The sequence below is a fragment of the Lagopus leucura genome, unplaced genomic scaffold (assembly GCF_019238085.1).
Source record: "Lagopus leucura isolate 7727_CA_CO unplaced genomic scaffold, USGS_WTPT01 Super-Scaffold_100009, whole genome shotgun sequence".
Taxonomy (NCBI): Eukaryota; Metazoa; Chordata; class Aves; order Galliformes; family Phasianidae; genus Lagopus; species Lagopus leucura.
This window is the reverse complement of record NW_024962266.1, coordinates 8,080,598-8,101,497: the sequence shown is the minus strand read 5'-3', so window position 1 is coordinate 8,101,497 and position 20,900 is coordinate 8,080,598. Positions and strand designations below refer to the sequence as shown.

Here is a 20,900-nt window from a genome sequence, read left to right as displayed (position 1 = left end):
GGTGTGTTCTATCCTTTCACCCAAGCCAGTAATGAAGATGTTGAGCAAGACCAGGTCCAGTACTTATCCCTGGGGAATGTCACTAGTTACAGTCCTCCAACTAGCCTCTGCCTCACTGACCACAACTCACTGAGCTGTGCTGGTCAGACGGTTCTCAATCCACCTCACCGCTTACTTATCTATTCCACACTTCATAACCTTATTTACAAGGAAGGTGTGGAAGACACTGTTAAAAGCCTTGTCAAAGTCAAGGTACACAACTGCTGTCACTCTCACCTCATCTATGCATCTATCCTGCTTGTGAATTTGTAGAAGCTACCACATTGATCAAGCATGGCTTCTTCTTGGTAAATTCATGTTCACTACTTCTGATAACCATCTTCTCTTCCACTAGCATAGAAATGACCTCCAGAAAAAGCTGTTTCATTGCCCTCCCAGGGAAGGAGTCAAGTCTGATTGGCCTGTAGTTTTCTGGCTCCTTTTTCTTGCCTTTTTTGAAGACTGAAGTAACATTAGATTTGCTCAGGTACCTCCCTAGTCTTTGTGATGTTTCAAAGAAGACAGAGAGTGGTTCAGCAATCACTTCTGCCAACTCCCTCATCAGTTGTGAGTGTATTCCATCAGGGAATATGGATTTGTTTGTATTGAGTTTGCCTAGATGATCACTAGCCAGATCTTCCTCAACCAAGGACAAGAGTGCCTTTCTTGAATATAACTTTATAAAAACAGTTTTCAAATATAGCAAAAAATACCTTTCTCCATGGTAGTGCCAGATTAATCAGGTAGTGAACAACCCACAGCATTTAAAATACACATACAAAAAATGTGAGGAAATATTCTTGTCTAAAGAGAAAAATTGAATTAATTCAGCAAGAATATGTTCATGCTAAGAAACTTTTACTTCCGAATGACCAGAATAAGTGATTTCCTTCTACAGCATATATGCTTGTTGAAAAGTACTGTCTGACCCCACTGCTCCACTAAAACATTCATGCTTTACTGGTGTATAATCAATAGATATCAGGATGTTATAATCACAATATAATTGTATAATCAATAGATATTAAGATGTTATAATCACAATATAATCAAGAGAGTTAGGCAAAATAGACAACGATCACAAAAAGAGAATAGGTGGAAGAGCTTACCCTTCAGCTGAGCTCACCACAAAACACCAAGAGAGGTGATCTCCAGAAGAGATCCTTCCCCTGTGGTAGCCAGCTCTTAAATAGGTCCAGGAGGTGTGGAGCCTGGCTCCACCCCTTCCGGCAGCACAGGTGAATTGCCTTCACCTGTGCTCCTCTGGCTGACTCAAGGCTCACCTCAGGTGATTAATCAGAGGTTCAGGCCGTGACTCAGCAGTTCCCATACAACTGGACATGCACATGACATCATCTGTAGACAGTGGGGCTAATAACAAAAGGTAATAAAGATCAGATTGAAGATTTAAAAGTACTATTTGCAAACAAACACTGAGTTAATATAGCTATATTGTAAACATTTAACCTTTTGAGCATCTTAGCTCTTCAAACTCAGGTCTGAGTGTACATTGATACAAATTTCCTCAGCCTCTCTGTTAAACTTACAATATGAAGTTTTGTTAATTACAATTTAAGTACGAGCTTATGATTTCAGAATCGTAGGAAATGATATCGACACGCAGAAAATGCATAGAGGTCAGACTGCTGCTAAGCAGTGATTTTGTCTGTAACTAGTCATAGTGAAAGCACTCATTTTAAACTGGCCTGCTAATGCAATATGGCGAGTTTGACAGTTAGATCAGTTGGCCTGATTAAGAAGATTTGCTTTCTTGGGCTCTGTGTTAGGGCATATTGATTACAAAGCAGGGAGTCATTATTCCTATCTAAGTAGTGATCTCTCCCTGGGTGCTCACTGATTAATTAATGACTGTTTACCTGAGCAGCTGTGTTTGAGCAGACAGGCTTTGCACGTAGCATTGCTAGGGGTCACTATCAAATACTGGGTTTTGGCATCCCTGCCTTTAAAGAAACTGTATTATGAAATGACTTGATGTAGATTTTTTAAAATTTGTCTTCAGTACAATATTGTCTCTTAACTATTGTCTCCTACTAGTGTTATGGCTAAGAATTCTAATCAGTTTGTGAATTTGCGGGTTTAGAGGATTTTGCATGAGGAGATCACGTTGTCTCTGCATGTACAATTTGGGATGGGTATGCAACAAGATTCAGACAAAGGGGTGAGAAAATAACATCTAATCTCGTTAAATGAAAAGCATTCTCTATGTGATTTTAGTACTCTGCTCTAAAAGATGCTTTCCAAGTCTGTGAGATCTGATGAGATCATGACATCATTAGGAAATGTACTGGTAGCAGATGAGATAGCATTAAAACGAGTTAATCTTTGTGACGGCACGAAGATTAAAAGAGATCCCTGCATAGGCAGGCTCTGTGGCAAATGAAGAATTCTTGGTGCAAGATGCATGTTGTTCATCATACAAATTCGTGCCAGGAAAAGTTTTGGTATAACCATACAATGGGAAATGTTATCTTTTCTGTTTTGCCACTTTTGACAAACTTGTTGATGTTCTCAGGGGGGACATTTTTTTTTCACAAGCTCTGCTAACAGCGTTGTGCAAGAAATCCCTTTATTGGTTTCAGCAGCACTTAAGAGGAAGGCTTTTTTTTTTTTTTTTCTTTCTTTTTTTTTCTCAGTAGTAATGTTTTACTATTGAATGAAGTGTACCTAACCAAGGAAGACTTCTGTAATACTTCAGATCTCTTGAGTAATGAAACACGTGTTCTGGCTTAGGGAGGTGATAAGAGATGATGGGAGCTCTCTTTTAACTCAGAACAGGATAGAGGGGAAAAAAAAAATAAATCATGAAGCCATTAGGGATGGCAAATCTGACCTGACAGAGCTGGATTCAGGCAGTGATCCTTACCCCTCTCCCTGCCATTTCACAGGACTGCCATAGTTTGTAGGGAAAATCCTGTTCCCTGCATTCCCTACAAGCTCCTCCCATGAAGCACACTTGCTTGCAGTTCATGTTGGGAGGATTAAATTCATCCCATGCTAAATGTCTAACAGAGAGCTTGTTTCCTCAGGCTGTGATCTCTTCCCTTCTCTCTGTTCTCTTTACCCTGCCAAGATAAAATCACCAAATCTGTGTATGTAATGATTTCAGCTTTAAAAAAGTGGTGGGGTTCTCACGTAGCTCTTCTCACTTGCTCCATTCCCAAGTGGCACAATGTGTGGCCATTCCTTGTCTGTTTCTCATATCCCTTTTTGAGATCCAAACAGCACTCTACACAACTTTTATAGACCCAAAGGCATGTGGTTTTGATTTGACAGAGAATGGCAGAGTGCTCCATATTAGAGAGGATGTGGATGCTTGTTTTTGAATTTTGTTTGGTGCTTTTCAACTATATCTCCTGTTGTTTCCATATTGAATTTGGTCGTAAACTAAAATACTTCAAGTTTGAGTATGTTGATCCTTGAGTGGGAGCGACCCTGACTCATTTCCATCCTTTCCTTATCTGATGCAGATGAATCGGGTTTTTGTCTGTTTTTCAGGCAAGCTCTTTCTTATTGAGATGCATTAATTAGTTTGGGAGAAAACTGAGTCTTGTTGGTCCAAATTGATTTACATCAGCACCTCTTTTTTTCTGAGGGCATAGAAGAACTGAATTGTGGTTATATGTAGTTATATATCCATGACCTTTATGGCTACTCCTCTTCATTACAGCACTATGAACATGAATAATTAGTATTCACTACTAGGTAACTACAGTTAAGGTTGAGTAGGAATCTGTATCTTTAAATCACAGTGCTTAGTTGCTCATACCTATAAAATCAATACTCATCCTCCCCCACCCTCCGCAAGTCCTCCTACAGCACTCCCTATGCTGACCTTTTAAGGAGAACTTAGGAGATAGAGTTATACAAAGTATAAAGGAAAATGCTTTGTATCTTCTGGGTTACTTGACAGAATGCTAACTCTGAAAAGCCCGAATATCGCTGGTTTTGTGTTCTAATTTGGAAAGGAAAAAAAATGTAAAGAAAAGTAAATGGGATGTTCAGAACTTCAGAGCATACTGCAGTCATACATTCTCTGCATAGCTATTCAAATTTTCTTTTGGTTTCTTCTTCTGCCTCAACCCTTCCCAGGGTTCAAACAAGGCAGGAAGAGGTGGTTTTGAACAGCAGCACTTCTCCTAAAGCATGGTCTTTCATTAAGTAATTGTAATAAAGTAACTCTCTAGCTGCTGTGCCTGTAAGACAGTCTTGAAAACATGACCCAAGTGTAACTTGGGCATAGATGCCTCCTTCAGCTTTCAAGGAGTCTGAAATAATGGCTCAGAGAGACGTGAGATTCATCTCCACAGTGGTCTGTCTCGTGTGCCCTGTCTTTGGCAGGTGAACTTTGCCTACTCTCACCGCTCTGGCAGGCAAGGCATGAGGCAGAGTGGTGTCTTCTGAAGGTGCAGTCATTTTCCTCTCGGTGTCAAGGAGCCTATTTACTCCGGAAAAGAAACCCTACCTGTTTTCTTCCCAATTAAAGTAAGATACGTTCTGAGAGGTCTGATGATCGTATCTGTGCAGACAGACACCCATCCTATAGCTGCAGGGCCTCACCACAGGTGCCCAACAGGCCTTCAGCCTCTCCTGTTGGAAGCAGCAGCAGCTTAGGAGGAGAGAGAAGGAAACTCAAAACAGCCTTAAAAATATTTAATGTTATCTGAAATACTGAAGTCTTGGAAAACAGTCTGTAGTCGGAACACTTCAAAACAGATACTCTGTGAATAAAATGTCTCACTGTTTCAGTAATCACCAGACCCAAATTCATTTGAGCTAAATTGTTGGCTATTTCGGGCAGCAGTAACTTCTGAGTTCTGCAAGCTTTGAAGGATGCACGGGGACTAAGACAGAGGGTGGAAGGGAGGCAAGAGGCACGTGCAGCAAGATTTGAGTCCTCTCCATCCCCACTTCCCTCTGGGCAGGATGTGGCCATCCTGTGCATCTGCATGTGAGTCCCAGCCTGGGGCTCCCAGCCTCCAACCTCCTATCTCCTTGCCTGAGAGTCCAGAGTCCTAGTAGACTTCTGCTAGTCCTAGCTGAGAAGTTGATTTTTACATCCATGTGCCAAAGCTGCTTGCTGCAAGGCCTCTCTTGTACAGTGCTGGGGTGATGATTTTTCTGAAAACAAGATGCTACATGAAATGCGTGATGATTTGTTAAGGATGCAAAACCCTGGACCCCTTCACGTACTTTAGCAGTTGTTGCAAATGCTGTCTGTTAAAGGTAGCCAAGAATTAATGTAAAATGGAGGCTGGAAAGTAAGTGCTTGAAAATCAAGGGAATCCCCACACTGAGATTTCTGCTGGAACTTCCAGTTGGTTTCACTGCACATTTTCTATGTTTTCTTATTATTTAGTCTATATCCTGTGAGGTGTGTAGGAAGTGTAACGAAGCCAAGACAATATTGCTTTGGAAAATCCAGTGCATGTAATTTCCTGGCTTTTGGTTATTTTTTTTAATTTTAATTTTTTTTTTTTTTTTTTCAGCCACAGTAACACATTAATGCTGTTTTATATGTTTAATATAGAATTGGCCAGAATTTTCCCTATTTTTTTTTTTTTTCAACTGCCGGTGCAGGGATTGCTTTTTGGGGAGCAGTGCAGTGAGCAGTACTGTGCCTGTGGTCGGGCTGCGGGTGGTATGCTGCTGGCTGCTGTGCTGCTGTGGGAGAGGCGGCGGTGGGAGTTTGACTCTCAGAGCATCGCAGGCAAACGCGTCTTGGAACGCACTCAAGGAGGATGTTATTTTTTTTTCTCCCTTTCCAAACTTCCCCGGAGCGCCCGGGGGTATAAAGCTTTTCATGTGTGTTTACAGGACCGTGCGTTCTCTCCAATACTTCTTTCCACTGCATTACTTCTTCAGCAGTTTTGGAGAGCGTTTAGAACTCGGTAAAAAGCAAGGCCAAGCACATTACCGCGGGTTAAATTAAAATTTATGACCTTTAGCAAGACGAAATTAATTTTTCCTGTGAGTGGAGCGAATTCAAAGGGACGGGAAAGGAAGGGAAGGCAGCCGGGCAGGAGCAGAGCACGACCCCGGGCTCCCCTCGGGGCGCTGCCGTCCGCCGGCCCACGGGAGCAAAGGCCCCGGCAGCGAGGGAACACGGGGCAGCGTTCCGGAGCGCGGCGGCTCCGCGCGGAGCTCGTTCCGCACGCTCGCTCCGCACGCGGGGCCGGGCGGCACGGGGCTCGGGCGCGCGCCGAGGCGGCCGCACGTCCGGCCGACGGCGGCCTCGGTGGTTCCCCGGGCGGCCGCAGAGCTTCCTGGTTCCCAGAGGGTGCCGGAGCCGCGGCAACAGGAACTGAGAGACGGGGGGAGGAGGCGGTGCCGCCGCTCCGTGCAGTCGCGGCCCGAGCCGGGGGAGCGGAGCAGCCATGGGCCGCCGCCCGCCGCAGCAGCGCCGCCGCCCTCCGTGCTAAGCCGGCCCGGGCCGCAGGGAGAGGGCCGTCTCCTCCCCGCCGGGCGCGGGGCTTCTCCCTCGGGGGACGCCGGAGCGGCCGCCCGGGCCCGCGATGTGACCATGGACAGCAGGTTCAAGTGAGTGGGGGCGGCGGCGGGGGGCTCGGCGCAGCGGGTAGGCCTCGCGGGCCGCCGGGCGGGGGGGGAGGAGGCGCGGGGCAGCCCACCCGGCTGCGCGCGAGGGGCCGGGCGCGGCGCGGCCGCTGAGTGACAGCAGGGCGGGAGGCGGTGGGGCCGGGAGCTGGGGGCGCGGGCAGCAGGGTAGAGTGGCGGCTGCCCCGCTCCTGCCCCCGGCTCGCCCCGCCGCGGCCGCCGAAGGGAAGCGGCTCCGGGACGGGCGGGCGGCCGCCGGGGGCGGGTCGTGCCCTCGGGAGCCGCCCGCCGCGAGCGGCCGTGGAACGGTGGTGGTGCGGCGTGCCGCTGTACGGGCACAAAGGCCCCGCGCGCTGCCCGAGATCGATGCGCTCTGCGGCTCCGGCCTTTGTGCCGGCGCTGCGCTGCCGCAGGTGTGTGCGGCGGGCGAGACACGGGCACGGGCCGCCGTGCTGCCTCTCCGCTCCCTGCGCTGGAGCCGTCCCTTCACTAAGCGGGAGCTGAGAGATGTTACACGCGTATTCATGAACTGACAACAATCTGGATGCGGGGGGATGACGAATGAGTGGGCACAGAGTAGTAGCGGGGAAGGAAACGGCAGTCTGACAATTCTCAGATTACTCTAACACATTTTTGACACTTCTGAGCATAGTGGGATGTGAAGAGTAAACTTAGCAGTGGCTTTCTGGGGAGGCTGAGCTGGTGTGGATGAGATGCTGCTGCATCCCTCGGGCTGCGCTTTGCGTGGTGGTGCTGCCCTGCCTCCTGCACCTGGCATGCTGTGGTGGGGCTGCCTGGAAACAAGGCAGGGGTAAATGACCTTAGCTTGGGTAACGTTGTGGGGAAACGTCACTTCTCCTAAAGGAAGGGTCTTGTGGCTGCTTTTCCAGACAGCCAGGCCTCATCAGTTCCACCGCAAACCTGCAGGGACAAGAGCTGGCTGTAGTACTGGAATACAGTGTTGAGATCCTGGGCTTGCGTTTCTGTAGCTCAGTGCAGGATCTGTCTGCATGATTTTCTCAACTAAATGCTTTTAAAAATGACACAAGTCTATAGGCAGGTTATGTTTCTCTAACCTCAGTTAGACTCTGACTGCGTATCCTAGTTGATGATGGTACTGAGGTCAGTAAAAGCGTGGCCTGAATCCATTAATTTGTGACAGCTGAGGTTTCCCCTCTACTCTAATCCTGGCTTTCAGTCAGAACTCCCTTTAAAGAAACAACAGGGTATTAATTCACTGCACCCTTCAGTTTGAGTTCCAGAAACCTAGGCCCAAATTCTGTTTTTTTCACCTACCTCCAACCCTAGCTGACTTCAGTGGGGCATTACTCATGGAGGGAACTTAAGTGTGAGCTTTTAATGTGGTTAAATAGCTAATTGATATGGGTGCGGTTATACCACTTGTTTTTAATATAAATAGCAGTGCGCTGGGTAGAGAGAGAGCTCGATAGTATGGTCACGGCAGTTTGAGCTATTCCAATAACTGCTTGGTTTGGGATTAGGTTGGGTGTTCCTTGCAATTAGCGATTAGTGCTGCAGTTGTTACTGTCGGGTGTGTGCTGCTGCAAGGCGTTGGTGTGCGGGTGGGTGGCTGCTGCAGGGGTGGCTGGGGGATTAAGTGTGGTATGATGGAAACTCCAAAAAACCGTCTTGATGTATAAGGCAGTGGCATTATCATTAGACAAGCTAATCAGTGTATTTATCTTCCTTATGTTTGTTTTTTTTTTCTTTTTTTAAGGCTGTACATGGCAGCATAGCTTGTTATTTCTAAGGAGGAACCGATGCGGTTTCTAATTTTGTTGACTTTTAATTTATTTTAATGTTTCCTGGACAAATAGAATAGAAAAAAAATGTAATGCTGTATGTATGGTAACTGTTGAGTTACCTGAACTACTGACTGAGCACCTGGGGAAAGGACCCAGTCAGCCCTGGGAGCACAGGTGAAGGTAATTCACCTATGTGACTGGAGGGAGTGGAGCCTGGCTGCACCTCTCTTAGAGTTCATTTAAGGGCTGACTGTCTCTGGGGAAGGATCTCTGGTTGGAGGTCCTTCTCTTGTGGAGTTTTCCTTTGTGGCGCTCAATCTTTAAAGATGGGTGAGCTGTCCTTTCTCCTTTCCTTGTAACAGCTTCTTATTGTATTAGTCCCTTTGGCATTGCGCCTCTTGTATCACCTTTCCACCTTGTTGATCTTTCTGATTGCTATGCTGTGGAAAATGATTTATGTTGCCTGAAACAGCTATGTGAGTAATTGTTTGCTTTTTCTAGGGAGAATCCAGAACGTACCTTTGATTTGGTACTGAAGGTGAAATGCCAAGCATCTGAAAATGAAGGTAATGATGTACTGTGTTTGCCAATATCATAGAAATGAGATGGAAAAGGCTCATTTGTTTTTTGTCTCCAGTTATATTTAATGTTATGAAATGCTTTTGCATTTGGATTGTGTTAGAAAATGACTGTGGTTGCCTTATTATTTTTTTAATCTACTAATATGTTAACTTACTGCTGTCATCTTTTTATTGTTGTACGATCACTTTTGGTTGTCTGGTAGTAAAGCACTTTTATTCTGAGGGATTAACTTGCGAAACTTGGGCTCAAAGTGGAAATGGTACAGTTATTAAGGAAATGTGGATTTTATTACTTCATTTTATCAGAGAAATTGACCCCTGCCTGTCAGTGGGCTGTTCATTTAGTCAGAGCTGTACTAGGAAGTAAGTTTTCTCTGGGATAACAGGAATAAGCCTTTTCTGTAGCTTGCATTTGGTAGATGCTTTGGCATGATACGTGATGTAAGCAGCAGTGAGCTCTGACATGTGCTCATGTTAGCCACTGGTTTTGCATCTCTGCAGGTGTGCGGTGAAGAGCTCTTGTACTGTGGGATTTATCTGAGGGAGGTGTTTTGCATCTCCTGTAAAGAGCTTGCTTGTGCTGAAATGGAAGTGACCTCTGTAACTTGCTTTGGGGGAATTCTGTTCATGTTGTCGTCCAAGGTTGTTGGCCTTTTGGAAACACAGGGAGAGAAGTCTTGTTGGGGTCATGCTGTAGTCCTGTTAGCCTGTGACAGTTGTGTCTTAATCATGTTTGTAAGTACAATCAATTACACTTTCAAATTCCGTGTATTTATTATCCTGCTATGCTAATGGATGCTTTTTCCGGAGTTCACTACACTGAGTTAGAAGCCAACAGAAGCCCTTGCATACTGCACTTACATAACATCAAGCTACTCCTTTTTTCTTCTTCCTTTAAGCCAGCATTTCCATTAGTGGTGTAAAGGATACCTGCCTAATATGTCTATGAAGAATGTTTCTGTTGAAGCAAAACAGTTGGGGCTGTTTAGTTCTTTTCCTGGCAGTCCCAACAGGCTTTTCTGTACCTGCTGGATTGTATACTATCTATTATTGTTGTCTCAAGTTTCTCTGCTCTTTCTTTCATTTTCTCTTCCTCATAATACTGTTCTCATTCAGTTGTGGAATAACATCTCTGTCCTGCTGCAACCCTCAGTTATTTCCACATTTTTATGGTCAGCGACATCCTTCTGCTTATTGCCCACCTTACTGATTTGCTGTTGGCACATCCATGGTTTGGGGGAGTTAAGTTGGCCTCCTTAGCTTGGGTCATTCCTGTGTTGTGTTTTGTATCATGGTGCGTGTCGTCTTCTGCTTGCTTCCTTTTGTAATTTTTTACCTTCACAGGTTACTGTGTTCACAGGTTACTTTCACAGTCCCCATCTAGTACCCATAGCAACGCTGCTTCTTGCAGAGTGCCTTTAGCTGACATCCTTTCTTGGAGTCTCACTCAGGCTCAGTCTCATCCTGAAGTTTTTTTTTTTTACTTGTCTTTTGTCCTTTCTTTCCTGAGAACCAATAACTCTCTGCCTCAACTGCTGTGTGGAACTGCCTTCTATTACTTGTGAGCTCTGGGTTGGATTGATTCTCCTGCCTGCCCAGGCAAGCAGGGTGTATTGGTTGTGGGCTGCCCTTCATGGAACAGCTTGGGCCTGCATGTGGCCGTGAGCTGATCTGGTTCGGGGTTGCCTTTGTGGTTGTGAGTGGGTGCTTCATCTCTTACTCCACCTCTGATCACCATTCTCTCAGCCCTGCTGGTTACTTGGGGGGGGGGGGGGGCGGGGGGCACAAGGAGGGATGCCAGCAACGTCTGAGTCTGTGCTGTGTGACCAGAGAGGGGTTCGTAGGATTTCAGCAGCCTGGAGGTTGTATGGGTTCTTGTAAGAGTCCTCTGATGAGGACCTATGTGTGGTTTCTTTTTGCCAACCAGGCCGTGCTGGTGGAATGTTCTGGTTACCATTCTCATGTACTTGGTGAGCCACGTGGAATTCTTAATTTATTTCACTTTATATCTAGTTCAGATAATGAACTTCCCAGTGAAGGCCTGACGTTACATTTACATGAGGTAGTGCAAGCACACTAATGTATGAAATCAATATATCCTAATGTTTTAACTGTTGAAGGGGATAGTGTAAGGGATACAAATGTTTTGTCTGCGCTGCCCCTTCGGAAGCAAAGCACGAGGCTTGGGCATGCTAAACAGGGAGCTTTCAGCGCTGGTTTATTAGACGGCCTTACAAATTTGACAGTTACCCTGCATTGTAGGTCTTGCCTTTAAATAGATTTTCATGCTAGGATAATCTTTTGAATATATCATACTTGAAGACGTGATCCAGTCACCTGTTTCTTTGCTCGAGCCTTTATTTCTTATGAAAGAGATTTGTGTTTAAATAGGGGCTTTCTCCCTCGCATCCCATCTGCTCTTGTGCTTGATCCTGGAGCTATGTCAGGGCTGAGTTTGCGACATCACTGTCATCAGTGTTGCCGTGGAAATATTACAGCCATAAAATGATGATCTCTCCACATGAGCGAGCAGCAGGAGAAGCCGACTTAGTGGAGGGGAAGACCTTAACATGACCTATGTATCTTTGAGCCTTTGCTGTTCCAGCTTTGCTGTAATATGCATTCTCCTGAATTTTAATTTCCCTTTGCCAGCCTACAACTATTCTAACAAATAAAAATGGTGGTAGCTCTCCTGACTGTGAAGCTGTTAATAAGATGATGTTTTTATTAGCGTGCAGTATGCCAGTGTTAATTGACACGGGGAAGAATTTTCTGGTTAAAATTAGTATGCTCTTTGGAAGAGTAATTTTAGGTAACTTCTTAATTAAAGCGGAGCTCTCAAAGAATGCTAATTTTTCCAGATCTGACAATGTCCCAGGGCTCTTCCTGCTCTAAAGGATCTTGCATACATGAAATGTAGCAGTGTTTATTTTTACTATGAAATGTGATCTTAAATCACTCCGCTAATGATTTACAGCACTTTCTACTTGGTGTAGATGTTTAGACCTTGGATGTAGGTTAATATAAATGTATCTCTCCACATATGGCATGTAGCTATTGGCTATAGGCTTAATGGTGCTACTGTGGCATTAGTTAGGGCTTTTTGTTAGTATTTTGGTGTCGGTTGTCTGTTTTCTGCTGTGTAGGAGTTACTTAGTTGAGTATATATTTCTCAGTACCATGTTGTTGGCTGAGCAGAAGATGCTTTGGGGCTGCTCTCTCTTGCTCTGCCTCTTTATGCTGTGGGGGAACGCAATAATATTGCTAGACTTGAACGATTTTACTAGTTCTAAGCTTTTCTCATTTGTGGAGCTGTGGATAAGAGAGGGCTTCTTAAATATGTGTTCCTGTGACTGAGGGCTCCACTAAACTAGTAGTGTGGGTTTTGCGGTTGTTATAACCTTTGTTCTTTGCTTGTGTTACAGTAAAAAGGTAAGTTTATTAGGAGAGCTTAATGCTTTCTGCTAGCACGAAGCAGAACATGGTTCCCTTACCAGCTCAGGAGGTGGTGCTTACTCTATTTTCACTTTTGATATTACTCTGCTTCTAAGTATCTTCAAAGTTGCGTTTCAGCTTAATGGTGAAGCATGTATTCCAAAGGGGGGAAATTAGACTTTGAGAAAGTCACATTGTAGCTCATGTCAAAGCTGCTAGTCCTCTGCAGCCTGGCCAGAATTGTAATCCTCAATTCAGGGCGTGTTGAAACATAGTAACTGAGCAGCCTGGCTTCTTTAGGGAATGCTTAAGGCAGCTTAGGGAGAAGTCAGGAATGAGCTGAGCTCGGCTCCCGTTCTTTGCTGTGTGTCAGGGAGGTGAGCTGCTCTAACAGCCCACTGCTTCAGCTGCAGCTCTGGCCTGCAGTATTGGTAGTGCTGTACAGCAGAAGGTTGAATGTGGTCTCCCAGGCATCTGCAAGTTTTCATTAATGCTTTTCTTTGGGAGAACAACAAGCAAAATAACAGGTAAAATATCTGCGTGTTCTAACATCAGCAGTTGGCCTTCTGTGTTAAACTGTGTCTGACAGAGCCTAAGGACCACTTGGAAGCAGGTATAGAAACTAGAGTGCTTTTAAGATTACCATTGCTCTCTCTAGGCTGGGGAAAGAATTTACATGATCTTTGCTCTTTGGACTGAATGGTACTTCCTAAAAATCAGAAGTAATGCACTCTCATAGTTCTCTGGAGTGCATAGGCACGTGTGAGGCTGTTGGTCCCTGATAGTATGGCAGCTGCACGTAAAGCAGGATCATTCTGTCACTGCCCTGTCTCTTTGAAGTGTTTTACTGCACCTGAGCTTAGGCATTGGCTAACCAAAGCAGCCTGCAGCTTCTTTTTTTTCTTTTATTGTTACATTTTTAGTACGTGTCCTTCCGTAGTGGGAAGTAAATCACTTCTGGGAAATGGATGTTTCAGAGTTCTTTATATGGAATGTGCCCAGAGTAATAATTCCAGTGTTATATTTTGAATATTGTATCTTTATGCATATATAAGCATATGAATGTGCATGTGTACAACTGAAATTTTATTTTGGTTAAATATATATAAAGAGAAAATTTAGAGTTGATAATACTACTAATTTTATACTCTCTACTGATTTAGTTGAAGCTGGCTTGCAGAAGCCCAGAACAGACAATGCAAGTGGCACCTAGAAGTAGAAAGATGGCTCTAAGCAACAGCTGCTCTGAACAGAAAATTTTCTGCATTTTTGTCCATGGCTTCCCAAGAAGGAGTGACTCAAACTGGTTTTGGTTTATGTGGTTAAGAGCACAGTTTGTGGCACCATTTTCTTCAATTATAGCACGTATGCAAAGCAACAGAATTCTAGGCTTGAAAAAGCTCTGCTGAGAATGTGCTGTTAAGAGTCAGGGAATTAAGGCACTGACAGTCTCAGTCTGAGTCCAGACTCTTTAGACCTGACTGAAGATGTTCAAGTATTACTTGAAAACCATTTAGAAATAGTGGTTTGTTTTCTGTTAAACCTCGTTTGAACAAGGTTTGAAATTTGATTGCTTTACTTCTACTTCCTCTTTCAATGTTGTGGTGCCTCCTATACCTCTAGGGCTAGATGCATGATTTCTGGAGAAGGTGCCTTGATAGTTAGTGGTGAATTGCATGAATAACTCCTTGCCTGTACCAGGATGATGATAAGTGTTAGTGATGCAAGATCTTTATGTTCTTTTTTCTTCAGTTGTTGTTCTTACTACTTAATTTTCAAGGAAATGACATGGAAATGGGTTTAATTCTATACTGCTAGAGTTAAGAACTATCTGAATGAAATCCAGTAACTACAACAGAGATGCAGATTTCTTTGTATGGGGTTTTCGGTGGTTATCTATAAAGCACTAATATGACAGGTAGTTCCAGGAAGGTCCCAACTTCGGAGAATAAGTTTAATGTGGTTGGCAATGCCGTTCGTAGGTAACCTGTCTTACTTTGGTAGGGTTTTCATTAAGTGCCTTCCACAACTGATTGCAGGACTGTGGTAGAGCAAGCACTGTTTTAATTTTTGTTTTCAGTGGCTGTTTTCTTCACTCTAGAGAGGTGTTTACTAACCACAAACACTGTAAGCCTGTGGGTGTAACGTTCTGATCAGATAACTCTTTTCCTTTGCAGTATTTTTTTTTTTTTTTTTCCAGAGTATCACTTGGACCTGATTAGAAAGATAATTCTGTCAGTTTAATGCATCAAGAAGTCTGCAGTTTTGTTTTTTTTTTTTTAAAGCAGCCAGAACTTTTAATATAATCTTTCTGCATTGCCTACCCTCTTCACTGCTTTGGTCTACCCAAAGTTAGGCTCTCTAATATTGTTCAAGTATGTTTTGCTTTTCAAGAGATTATGGAGAGCAAATGTGCATTGCTATGAATTGTATAAACTTTCTTATAAGGCTCATATTTATTTGTAGTCTTGGACTTTCAAATATTTCATACCACATTAGAGTTCATTTGATGTTGATAGACGGTTAAAGATGCTTAATTTGTACAGCACCATTTTCCAACATGGGCTACCTGATTATAGTTCCAAATGCAGCTTTTGGATGTGAAAACTGAAGGCTTTCTTTCTGTACTCCGTAGCCATTTCATTAAATGTAACCACCCCAGTGACCCTGGTAACCTCGTGTTGGATTTTCATGTTAGTGCCACTTCCACGTAATGCTTTCTTATTTTGGCTGAAATATTTGAAATATGGCTGAAATATGGCTGAAATTGTTGAAATTTTCCAATGGTGGTGCCCAAGAGGCTTGGAAGAGGGCACTTCATCTAGTCTGCTTTCTCCACAGGATTGTTGACTGGCCAGAGTGTTGCTCAGTCCATTGTTCAGCATGATACAGTTGTTTAGAGAGCAAATGCAGGTGTAATGATGGAGTTGGGGCTTTTTTTTTTTTTTTTTTTTTTTGTTAGTGCTAACAAAACCAGAGTGTGTGAGCCTGAGTGTGGCTCAAGCTCCCTCATGTACGTGCATAGAATGTCTGTAAAAGTTTAACAACTGGCAATCTTCTGTATAATTTAAAGCCCTCAGCTTGTGTCTAAACAAGTTTATTTGTTAGACTCAAATTTCTTCCTTTTACTCTGAAGGTTCTTCAGAGTATGAACAGTGTTTTTGTGTATGCTTGGACTGTCACTAGTGAAGAGTGGGTGTTGTAGAATTGTGAGCAAAAGCAATTAAATCAACTTTGGTATTGCATCTATGATAAAGATAGGTGTTTTCATGTCTTTTCTCCTTTTCTTTCATTCCTCAGATGCTGAGAAAAGGAGGGCTAGTTACTCTAACCTTGTGCTTCTCACAGTAGCAAAAACGTGGAGGAAGCTCAATGCTGTTCCGTGTTTCATTTCGTATAGAATTTTTTTTGCCAACTTAAAGAGATTCTTGAATGTATGCATAATGTGGAGGTGGGTGGAGGTATGGACATGTGGGTGGAGGAATGGTGAGCGCGGCAGCAGGTCAAGGATGTGCTCCTCTTGCCTGTATGCCTTGCTGAGGAGAAGAGCCCTGGGAGCGGGCGGGTGGGCTGGGGCTGCAGGCAGTGTGGGGGGAGTTAGCAGCCTCCAGCTGTGGTGGCACAGATACTTATGTGCTGTAAGAACTTTGTATACAATGCAGTAGATTTGACATATAGTATTGAAAGTAAACATGAGCCCCAAATGGCAAATCATATTACGTGATGTAGTCCATCAGTATAAAAGCTGAAGCTCCTCTGCATTTCTCAATTTCGATTTTTCGTTTCATTTTGGTACTTAACTGCTTCAGACGGCTGCCTGGGGGGCAGTTTGCAGGCTTTCAAATTGCCTGCATTCACAAGTGTTAAGAGTTCACAAATTTTTCTGGGCTCATGTCAGCGTGCCTCTGCCCTCCCACGCGCTGTGCAGTCCTGTTTGCACCAGTTTGTCATTTTTCTTGAGAAGATATGCTCTACTGATAGCTGTCCTTGTATGGAGTTAAATGGCTTGTCTTCTGTCTATGGGGGATTTGAAATCTCTAAAAACCTTTGTGAACTGGTTAAGCTTTCAAGGTTTGTAATGCTTTTTGTGAAGCCATACGCCACCTCTCTCTAGCAGTGACTTGACAAAGCTGAGGTGTGGGGTTTGTGTTTTGATTCACAGCTACGTTCTTTTTAGTTCTTTTTTCTTTCCCACTTGTAACTCTAGTAGGGGATGCAGTGTGTACATGCTCATCTTATAGCTTGGGAAAGATCCTTCTGTTTGTAAATTCAGCAAAACGTGATCAGGACAATGAAGACAACTGCTACATGGACTGCTAATAGAAAGCTTGAGAACAAGCAGCCCCCAAACAAAGGAAACTCTCTGAAGCCGAAGTAAGTTGTCCCAGGGAAGTGCTAGTTTTATTCTTTAAAATAACTCTGAGCAGTAAGGTAATCTGTGCATAGCACTTTTTTTTTTTTTTTTTTTTTTTTTTTTTGCAATCAGTGTGTAAATAAACTCTATTTTTTTTATAGTAGTCGGCCTTGTGGTAACTCCAGGATCCAGGTAAAAGCATGGTATTTACTGGCACATACTAGAAATGGGAGAGTCTAAGTGACAGGAAATAATAAAATGCTCTAAGCAGTAACTTCTGTCTGCTTTTGATGTTTTCTGTGTGTTCTGGAGCTGTGGTTCTACATTTGGAACTAAACAAATTGTGTAGGCGAAGGCTTCTTATGTCTTATGGTTCTAGTTTAGGAGAAGAGATTTAAAAACTCGATGGTGAACTTCATATGAAAGGAAGAGGAAAAAGCAGAAGCGGTAAGGAGGGGAAAAGGTCTGAACAAGATTTGAGGTGTGGTGTTGGATTTCCTGAGCTAGGGAAGCCAAAGCAGCGCCTCAGTCAAGCTGTCTTCATCTGCAGACCTTGCAATCCTCGTATGAATGGTACTGTCCAAGTATGAAACTCTTAATTAGAAAAGGGACTTGAAGAACACCCTTGAATGACATTTGTTGCAGTTTGAACACAGGTCTAATTTATTTTCAAGTTTGGGTGGGTATTCAGATGCAGATTATAATCTGGCTGAAAGTGCAAAATTGTTTCTGAAAAGATCACGTGGGTTTCTATGTTTACTTCAGATACGTCTCACTAACTTGCAAGGTTAATTTCAAGTTTTAACCATTATGAAGGGATAATCATCATAGCTGAAGTATTTTGCTGTAGATGTAGCCATTCACTGTTGTGTTTTTCCTTAAGCTCAGAAGGGGAAAGAGCAACAGTGATTAATTTTGCTTACATTCTAATAGGGAGCGAGAAATTCTTATTTATCTGACTTGAGATGCTGGTCATACAGAGGACTTATTGTGCCAATGGAATCTGTGTGCAACATGCACCCAGCAGCTGGTACAGCATGAGCAGGAAGCTGCTCACATGTGTTAAGGAAGCAGGAGCTGCTGAGCTTTCCAGGCTATCTAGTGGCTGTTATTTCATCTCCCAGCATTCATTTGAAGTGGTTGAGTTTGTTTGTTAAAAATAAGCATATTACCAGATCTACAAACAAAATAAAATGCTTGAGTTGCTGCTGCTGTCTCCTGCCAGCTTCCCATAGCATGTTTCTGTGATGGCTTTTGGACCTGTGCTTACTTCAGAGTGCTGGAGCTGTCTCTGTGCTTTGCTAAACTTCTGTCTATTATTTGAGGAGATGGATTCAACAGCGTAGCTGGAGCCTTCCAGTTCTCTGTTCATGCAGTAAAGCTCATCTCCTTGGGGGGAAACAGAACGGGAAGTTGGACCCCTGTAATTTGGGCTGATTATAAGGCATGGTGCATTTGGACATAAATTGTATGTGCAACATGAAAATACAAGATCCTGTGTAACGATACCAGATTGTTATCATGCGGTAACTTATAGATCTGAAAACAATTAATGATATCATCATATAATATGGGACATTCTGGAAAAAGACTTTGTCCAGGGAAGAGTTCATCTTCTGGATAGCTTCTTCCTGCTGTGGACACTGCCTGACAAAAAGGGACTTCCTTTCCTCAGAGTTGGTGAGTTGTTTGCTACTTCAGCTGTCCTGTCGCGTCCCAGATAGCTGTGATGAGAAAGTGCTTGTATGCCAGGACAGATAAAATTAAATTGGTAAGTTGCTGAGTATTCAGTTGCTGATGAGTAAATCCATTTTAGTCTGGCGGTGGGCCTGCCTCGTGTATTGGAGGTACATGCTCACATCTGTTTCTGTGTGGGGTCAGAGCCCTGCAATGCATTGCAAGAGCTGCCTTAATGATGCTGATGTACCAGCTGGGGAGACAAGTTAGCTCAAGTAAAACGTGTAGCTAGTAAGGAAGCTACTGGAAAAGAATTGCACATCATGATACAATATGCTGCATCTTATAGGAAGTTATTTATAATGTATTTGCTTGCATTTGGATTATTGTGATAGAAATCAGTGCTATGGAAACACAATGCGAATTAAAAAAAAAAAAAAAAAAAAAGAAAAAAAAAAACCACGAAAAAGGAGCTTGGGTTAACTGCCTCTAAATGCCTGGTTGAAAAACATACATTGCTGGCTGAAAGCATTTTCTATTGTCAAATAAAAAAAAAGAATTCAGCATACCTTGAGTTCTCTGGCAAGCAGTGATGGTGACTATCTTCCTCTGCAATAAACAATTCTGTGTGACGTTGCTAGATGCTGGCAGATTCAGCAAAAAAAAAAAAGCTTTGTCTTATGATATTTGTCAGACCTTGCAGTCCTTGGAGAAAATTTGCATTATTTATTCAACGATGAGCAAAACAGAAATGCTTTCAGCTCCTGTTATTGGAAAGAACGAAGAGCTCAACCAGATAAAACAATAGTAAAGGTAAGCTACTGGGAGTTTCATAGCCCCTGGAACCAGCTCAGGAGGTGAGCTGGTGCCAGCTATGGGACACTGCTCTGCAGCTCCCCTCTGGTGACAGCTATGCTCAAATAGAGCTGCTTGCAGGCTGCTGTGCCCAGCTTGGACTGGCACTGCTTTCCTGTGTGCTGCAAAATGCTCTGTGTGCTATCCTGCAACCTGATGGAGATGTTTTGTGATGAGTGCTCTCTTCAGCAGTGTTACCCAGCAGCCCTGCTGGCTTTTCAGTTTAATAGAGGATGCACTTCATGTACTGTCTCACGTTTAAGACCTCCTGTTGTTCAGCTGCAGGGAGTCAGTGTTCAGGATCACAGTTAGCCCGTGTCTGCAGTCACTTCAGAAAAGTGTGGCCTGGAGAGGTCTTGTGGCTGTATGGTTATCTGGTTGTGGGGTCTGTGCTGAGTAAATGTGTCTGTGTACAGGAGCTGCACGGTGTTAGTATGGGTGTTCTGGTTTGCTGTGGGAACTTAATGGGGCAGTGTAGGAGTTAGATTGTAGTGGCTCATGTTGTGCCTTAAAAGCCAGCAGAAGTGCATCCTGTACATTCTTCTTGTATCTTAATATAACAGGGCAATGTGGTGCTGATGGGTATTACTTCTGCTCCCGGGCCCATCAGCCCTAGGAGTTACCCAGCTGAGCACAAGCAGTGTGCTTTAGTTGTCAGCACACTTTGAAGCGTTTGTTCAGCAAGTGAGACACAAAGTCCTGCTAGGACAAAATGTGCCAGAAGAGCACAGACAATGGCTGCAAATGGAGTGATGTTTTGAAACACTCTGCATGCAGTAAGACCAGTATGTCTTGGGTATTTTCTTTCTTGTTTTCTTTTTTTAATTATGTTTATATATATATTTAGAACTATGTTTGGTAAATGTTGCTTTGGAGATGTGGAGGAGTGTATGTTCCTTAGCACAGCAGTTACTGCAGGCGCTCTGTGTCAGCGGGTCAGAACACAACATGAGTCATGGAGCAGATACAGACAGCCTGGCCTGAGATAGATGAGGAAGCAGCTAAGTGTTAGGGGAAGTGAGGAAGTACCTTTCTTGATGGATGTTTCAAAACCCCAGTATATATCTTTTTTGAAGTCCCAGCAGTATGTATTTGATTAATCTATTTCACGGGGATATTAGAAGTCATGTCATGTATGAAAATCAAATAGAAATTATAGCATTTGTGATGTGTTATCCTCAACTAATAATCCTGTGGCAGAATGCTAGTGATCCATTACAACAACATAATACATCATAGAAGGTGAAGAAAGCACATTTGAAACATAAATCAATAGTTCTAAAGTTTAATTACCCCATAATGCTCACTTTTATTCACCAAGATTTCTGGAGGTTTTTTAACTCTACAGTGTATCAACTAGACATAGTGGGATAATGTAAGTGTAGCAAATGCATGTGCTCAGGCTGAGAGGAAGACTCTGTTTTCAGATTTTTTCTCAGCTCCAGTAGCCAGGAGATGAATTTGAAATAAATATTTTCAATTTCATTAGGCTCTCCTAAAGGTAATGTTTACTATGTAACATCGATGGGAAAGTGGTTTGTTCAACAATAGAATCTGAAATTCTCAGGTGTCATAATTATTATTTTCAAATGCAATGCATGGCAGCGAAACAATAATGTG

The 20,900-nt window shown here is 43.4% G+C and overlaps 1 protein-coding gene across 2 annotated transcripts in view; it reads left to right on the top strand.

The window, feature by feature from the left end:
* The first annotated feature begins 6,526 nt into the window (after nucleotides 1-6,526).
* Nucleotides 6,527-20,900, top strand: part of DENND1B (DENN domain containing 1B) — a 145,089-nt gene continuing 130,715 nt past the window's right edge. For both annotated transcript variants that reach the window (XM_042873578.1, XM_042873577.1), the window contains exons 1-2: nucleotides 6,527-6,597; nucleotides 8,880-8,944. In XM_042873578.1, coding sequence (XP_042729512.1) covers nucleotides 6,581-6,597; nucleotides 8,880-8,944 — 82 coding nt within the window. In that variant the 5' untranslated portion in view covers nucleotides 6,527-6,580. The remainder of the gene's footprint in view (nucleotides 6,598-8,879; nucleotides 8,945-20,900) is intronic.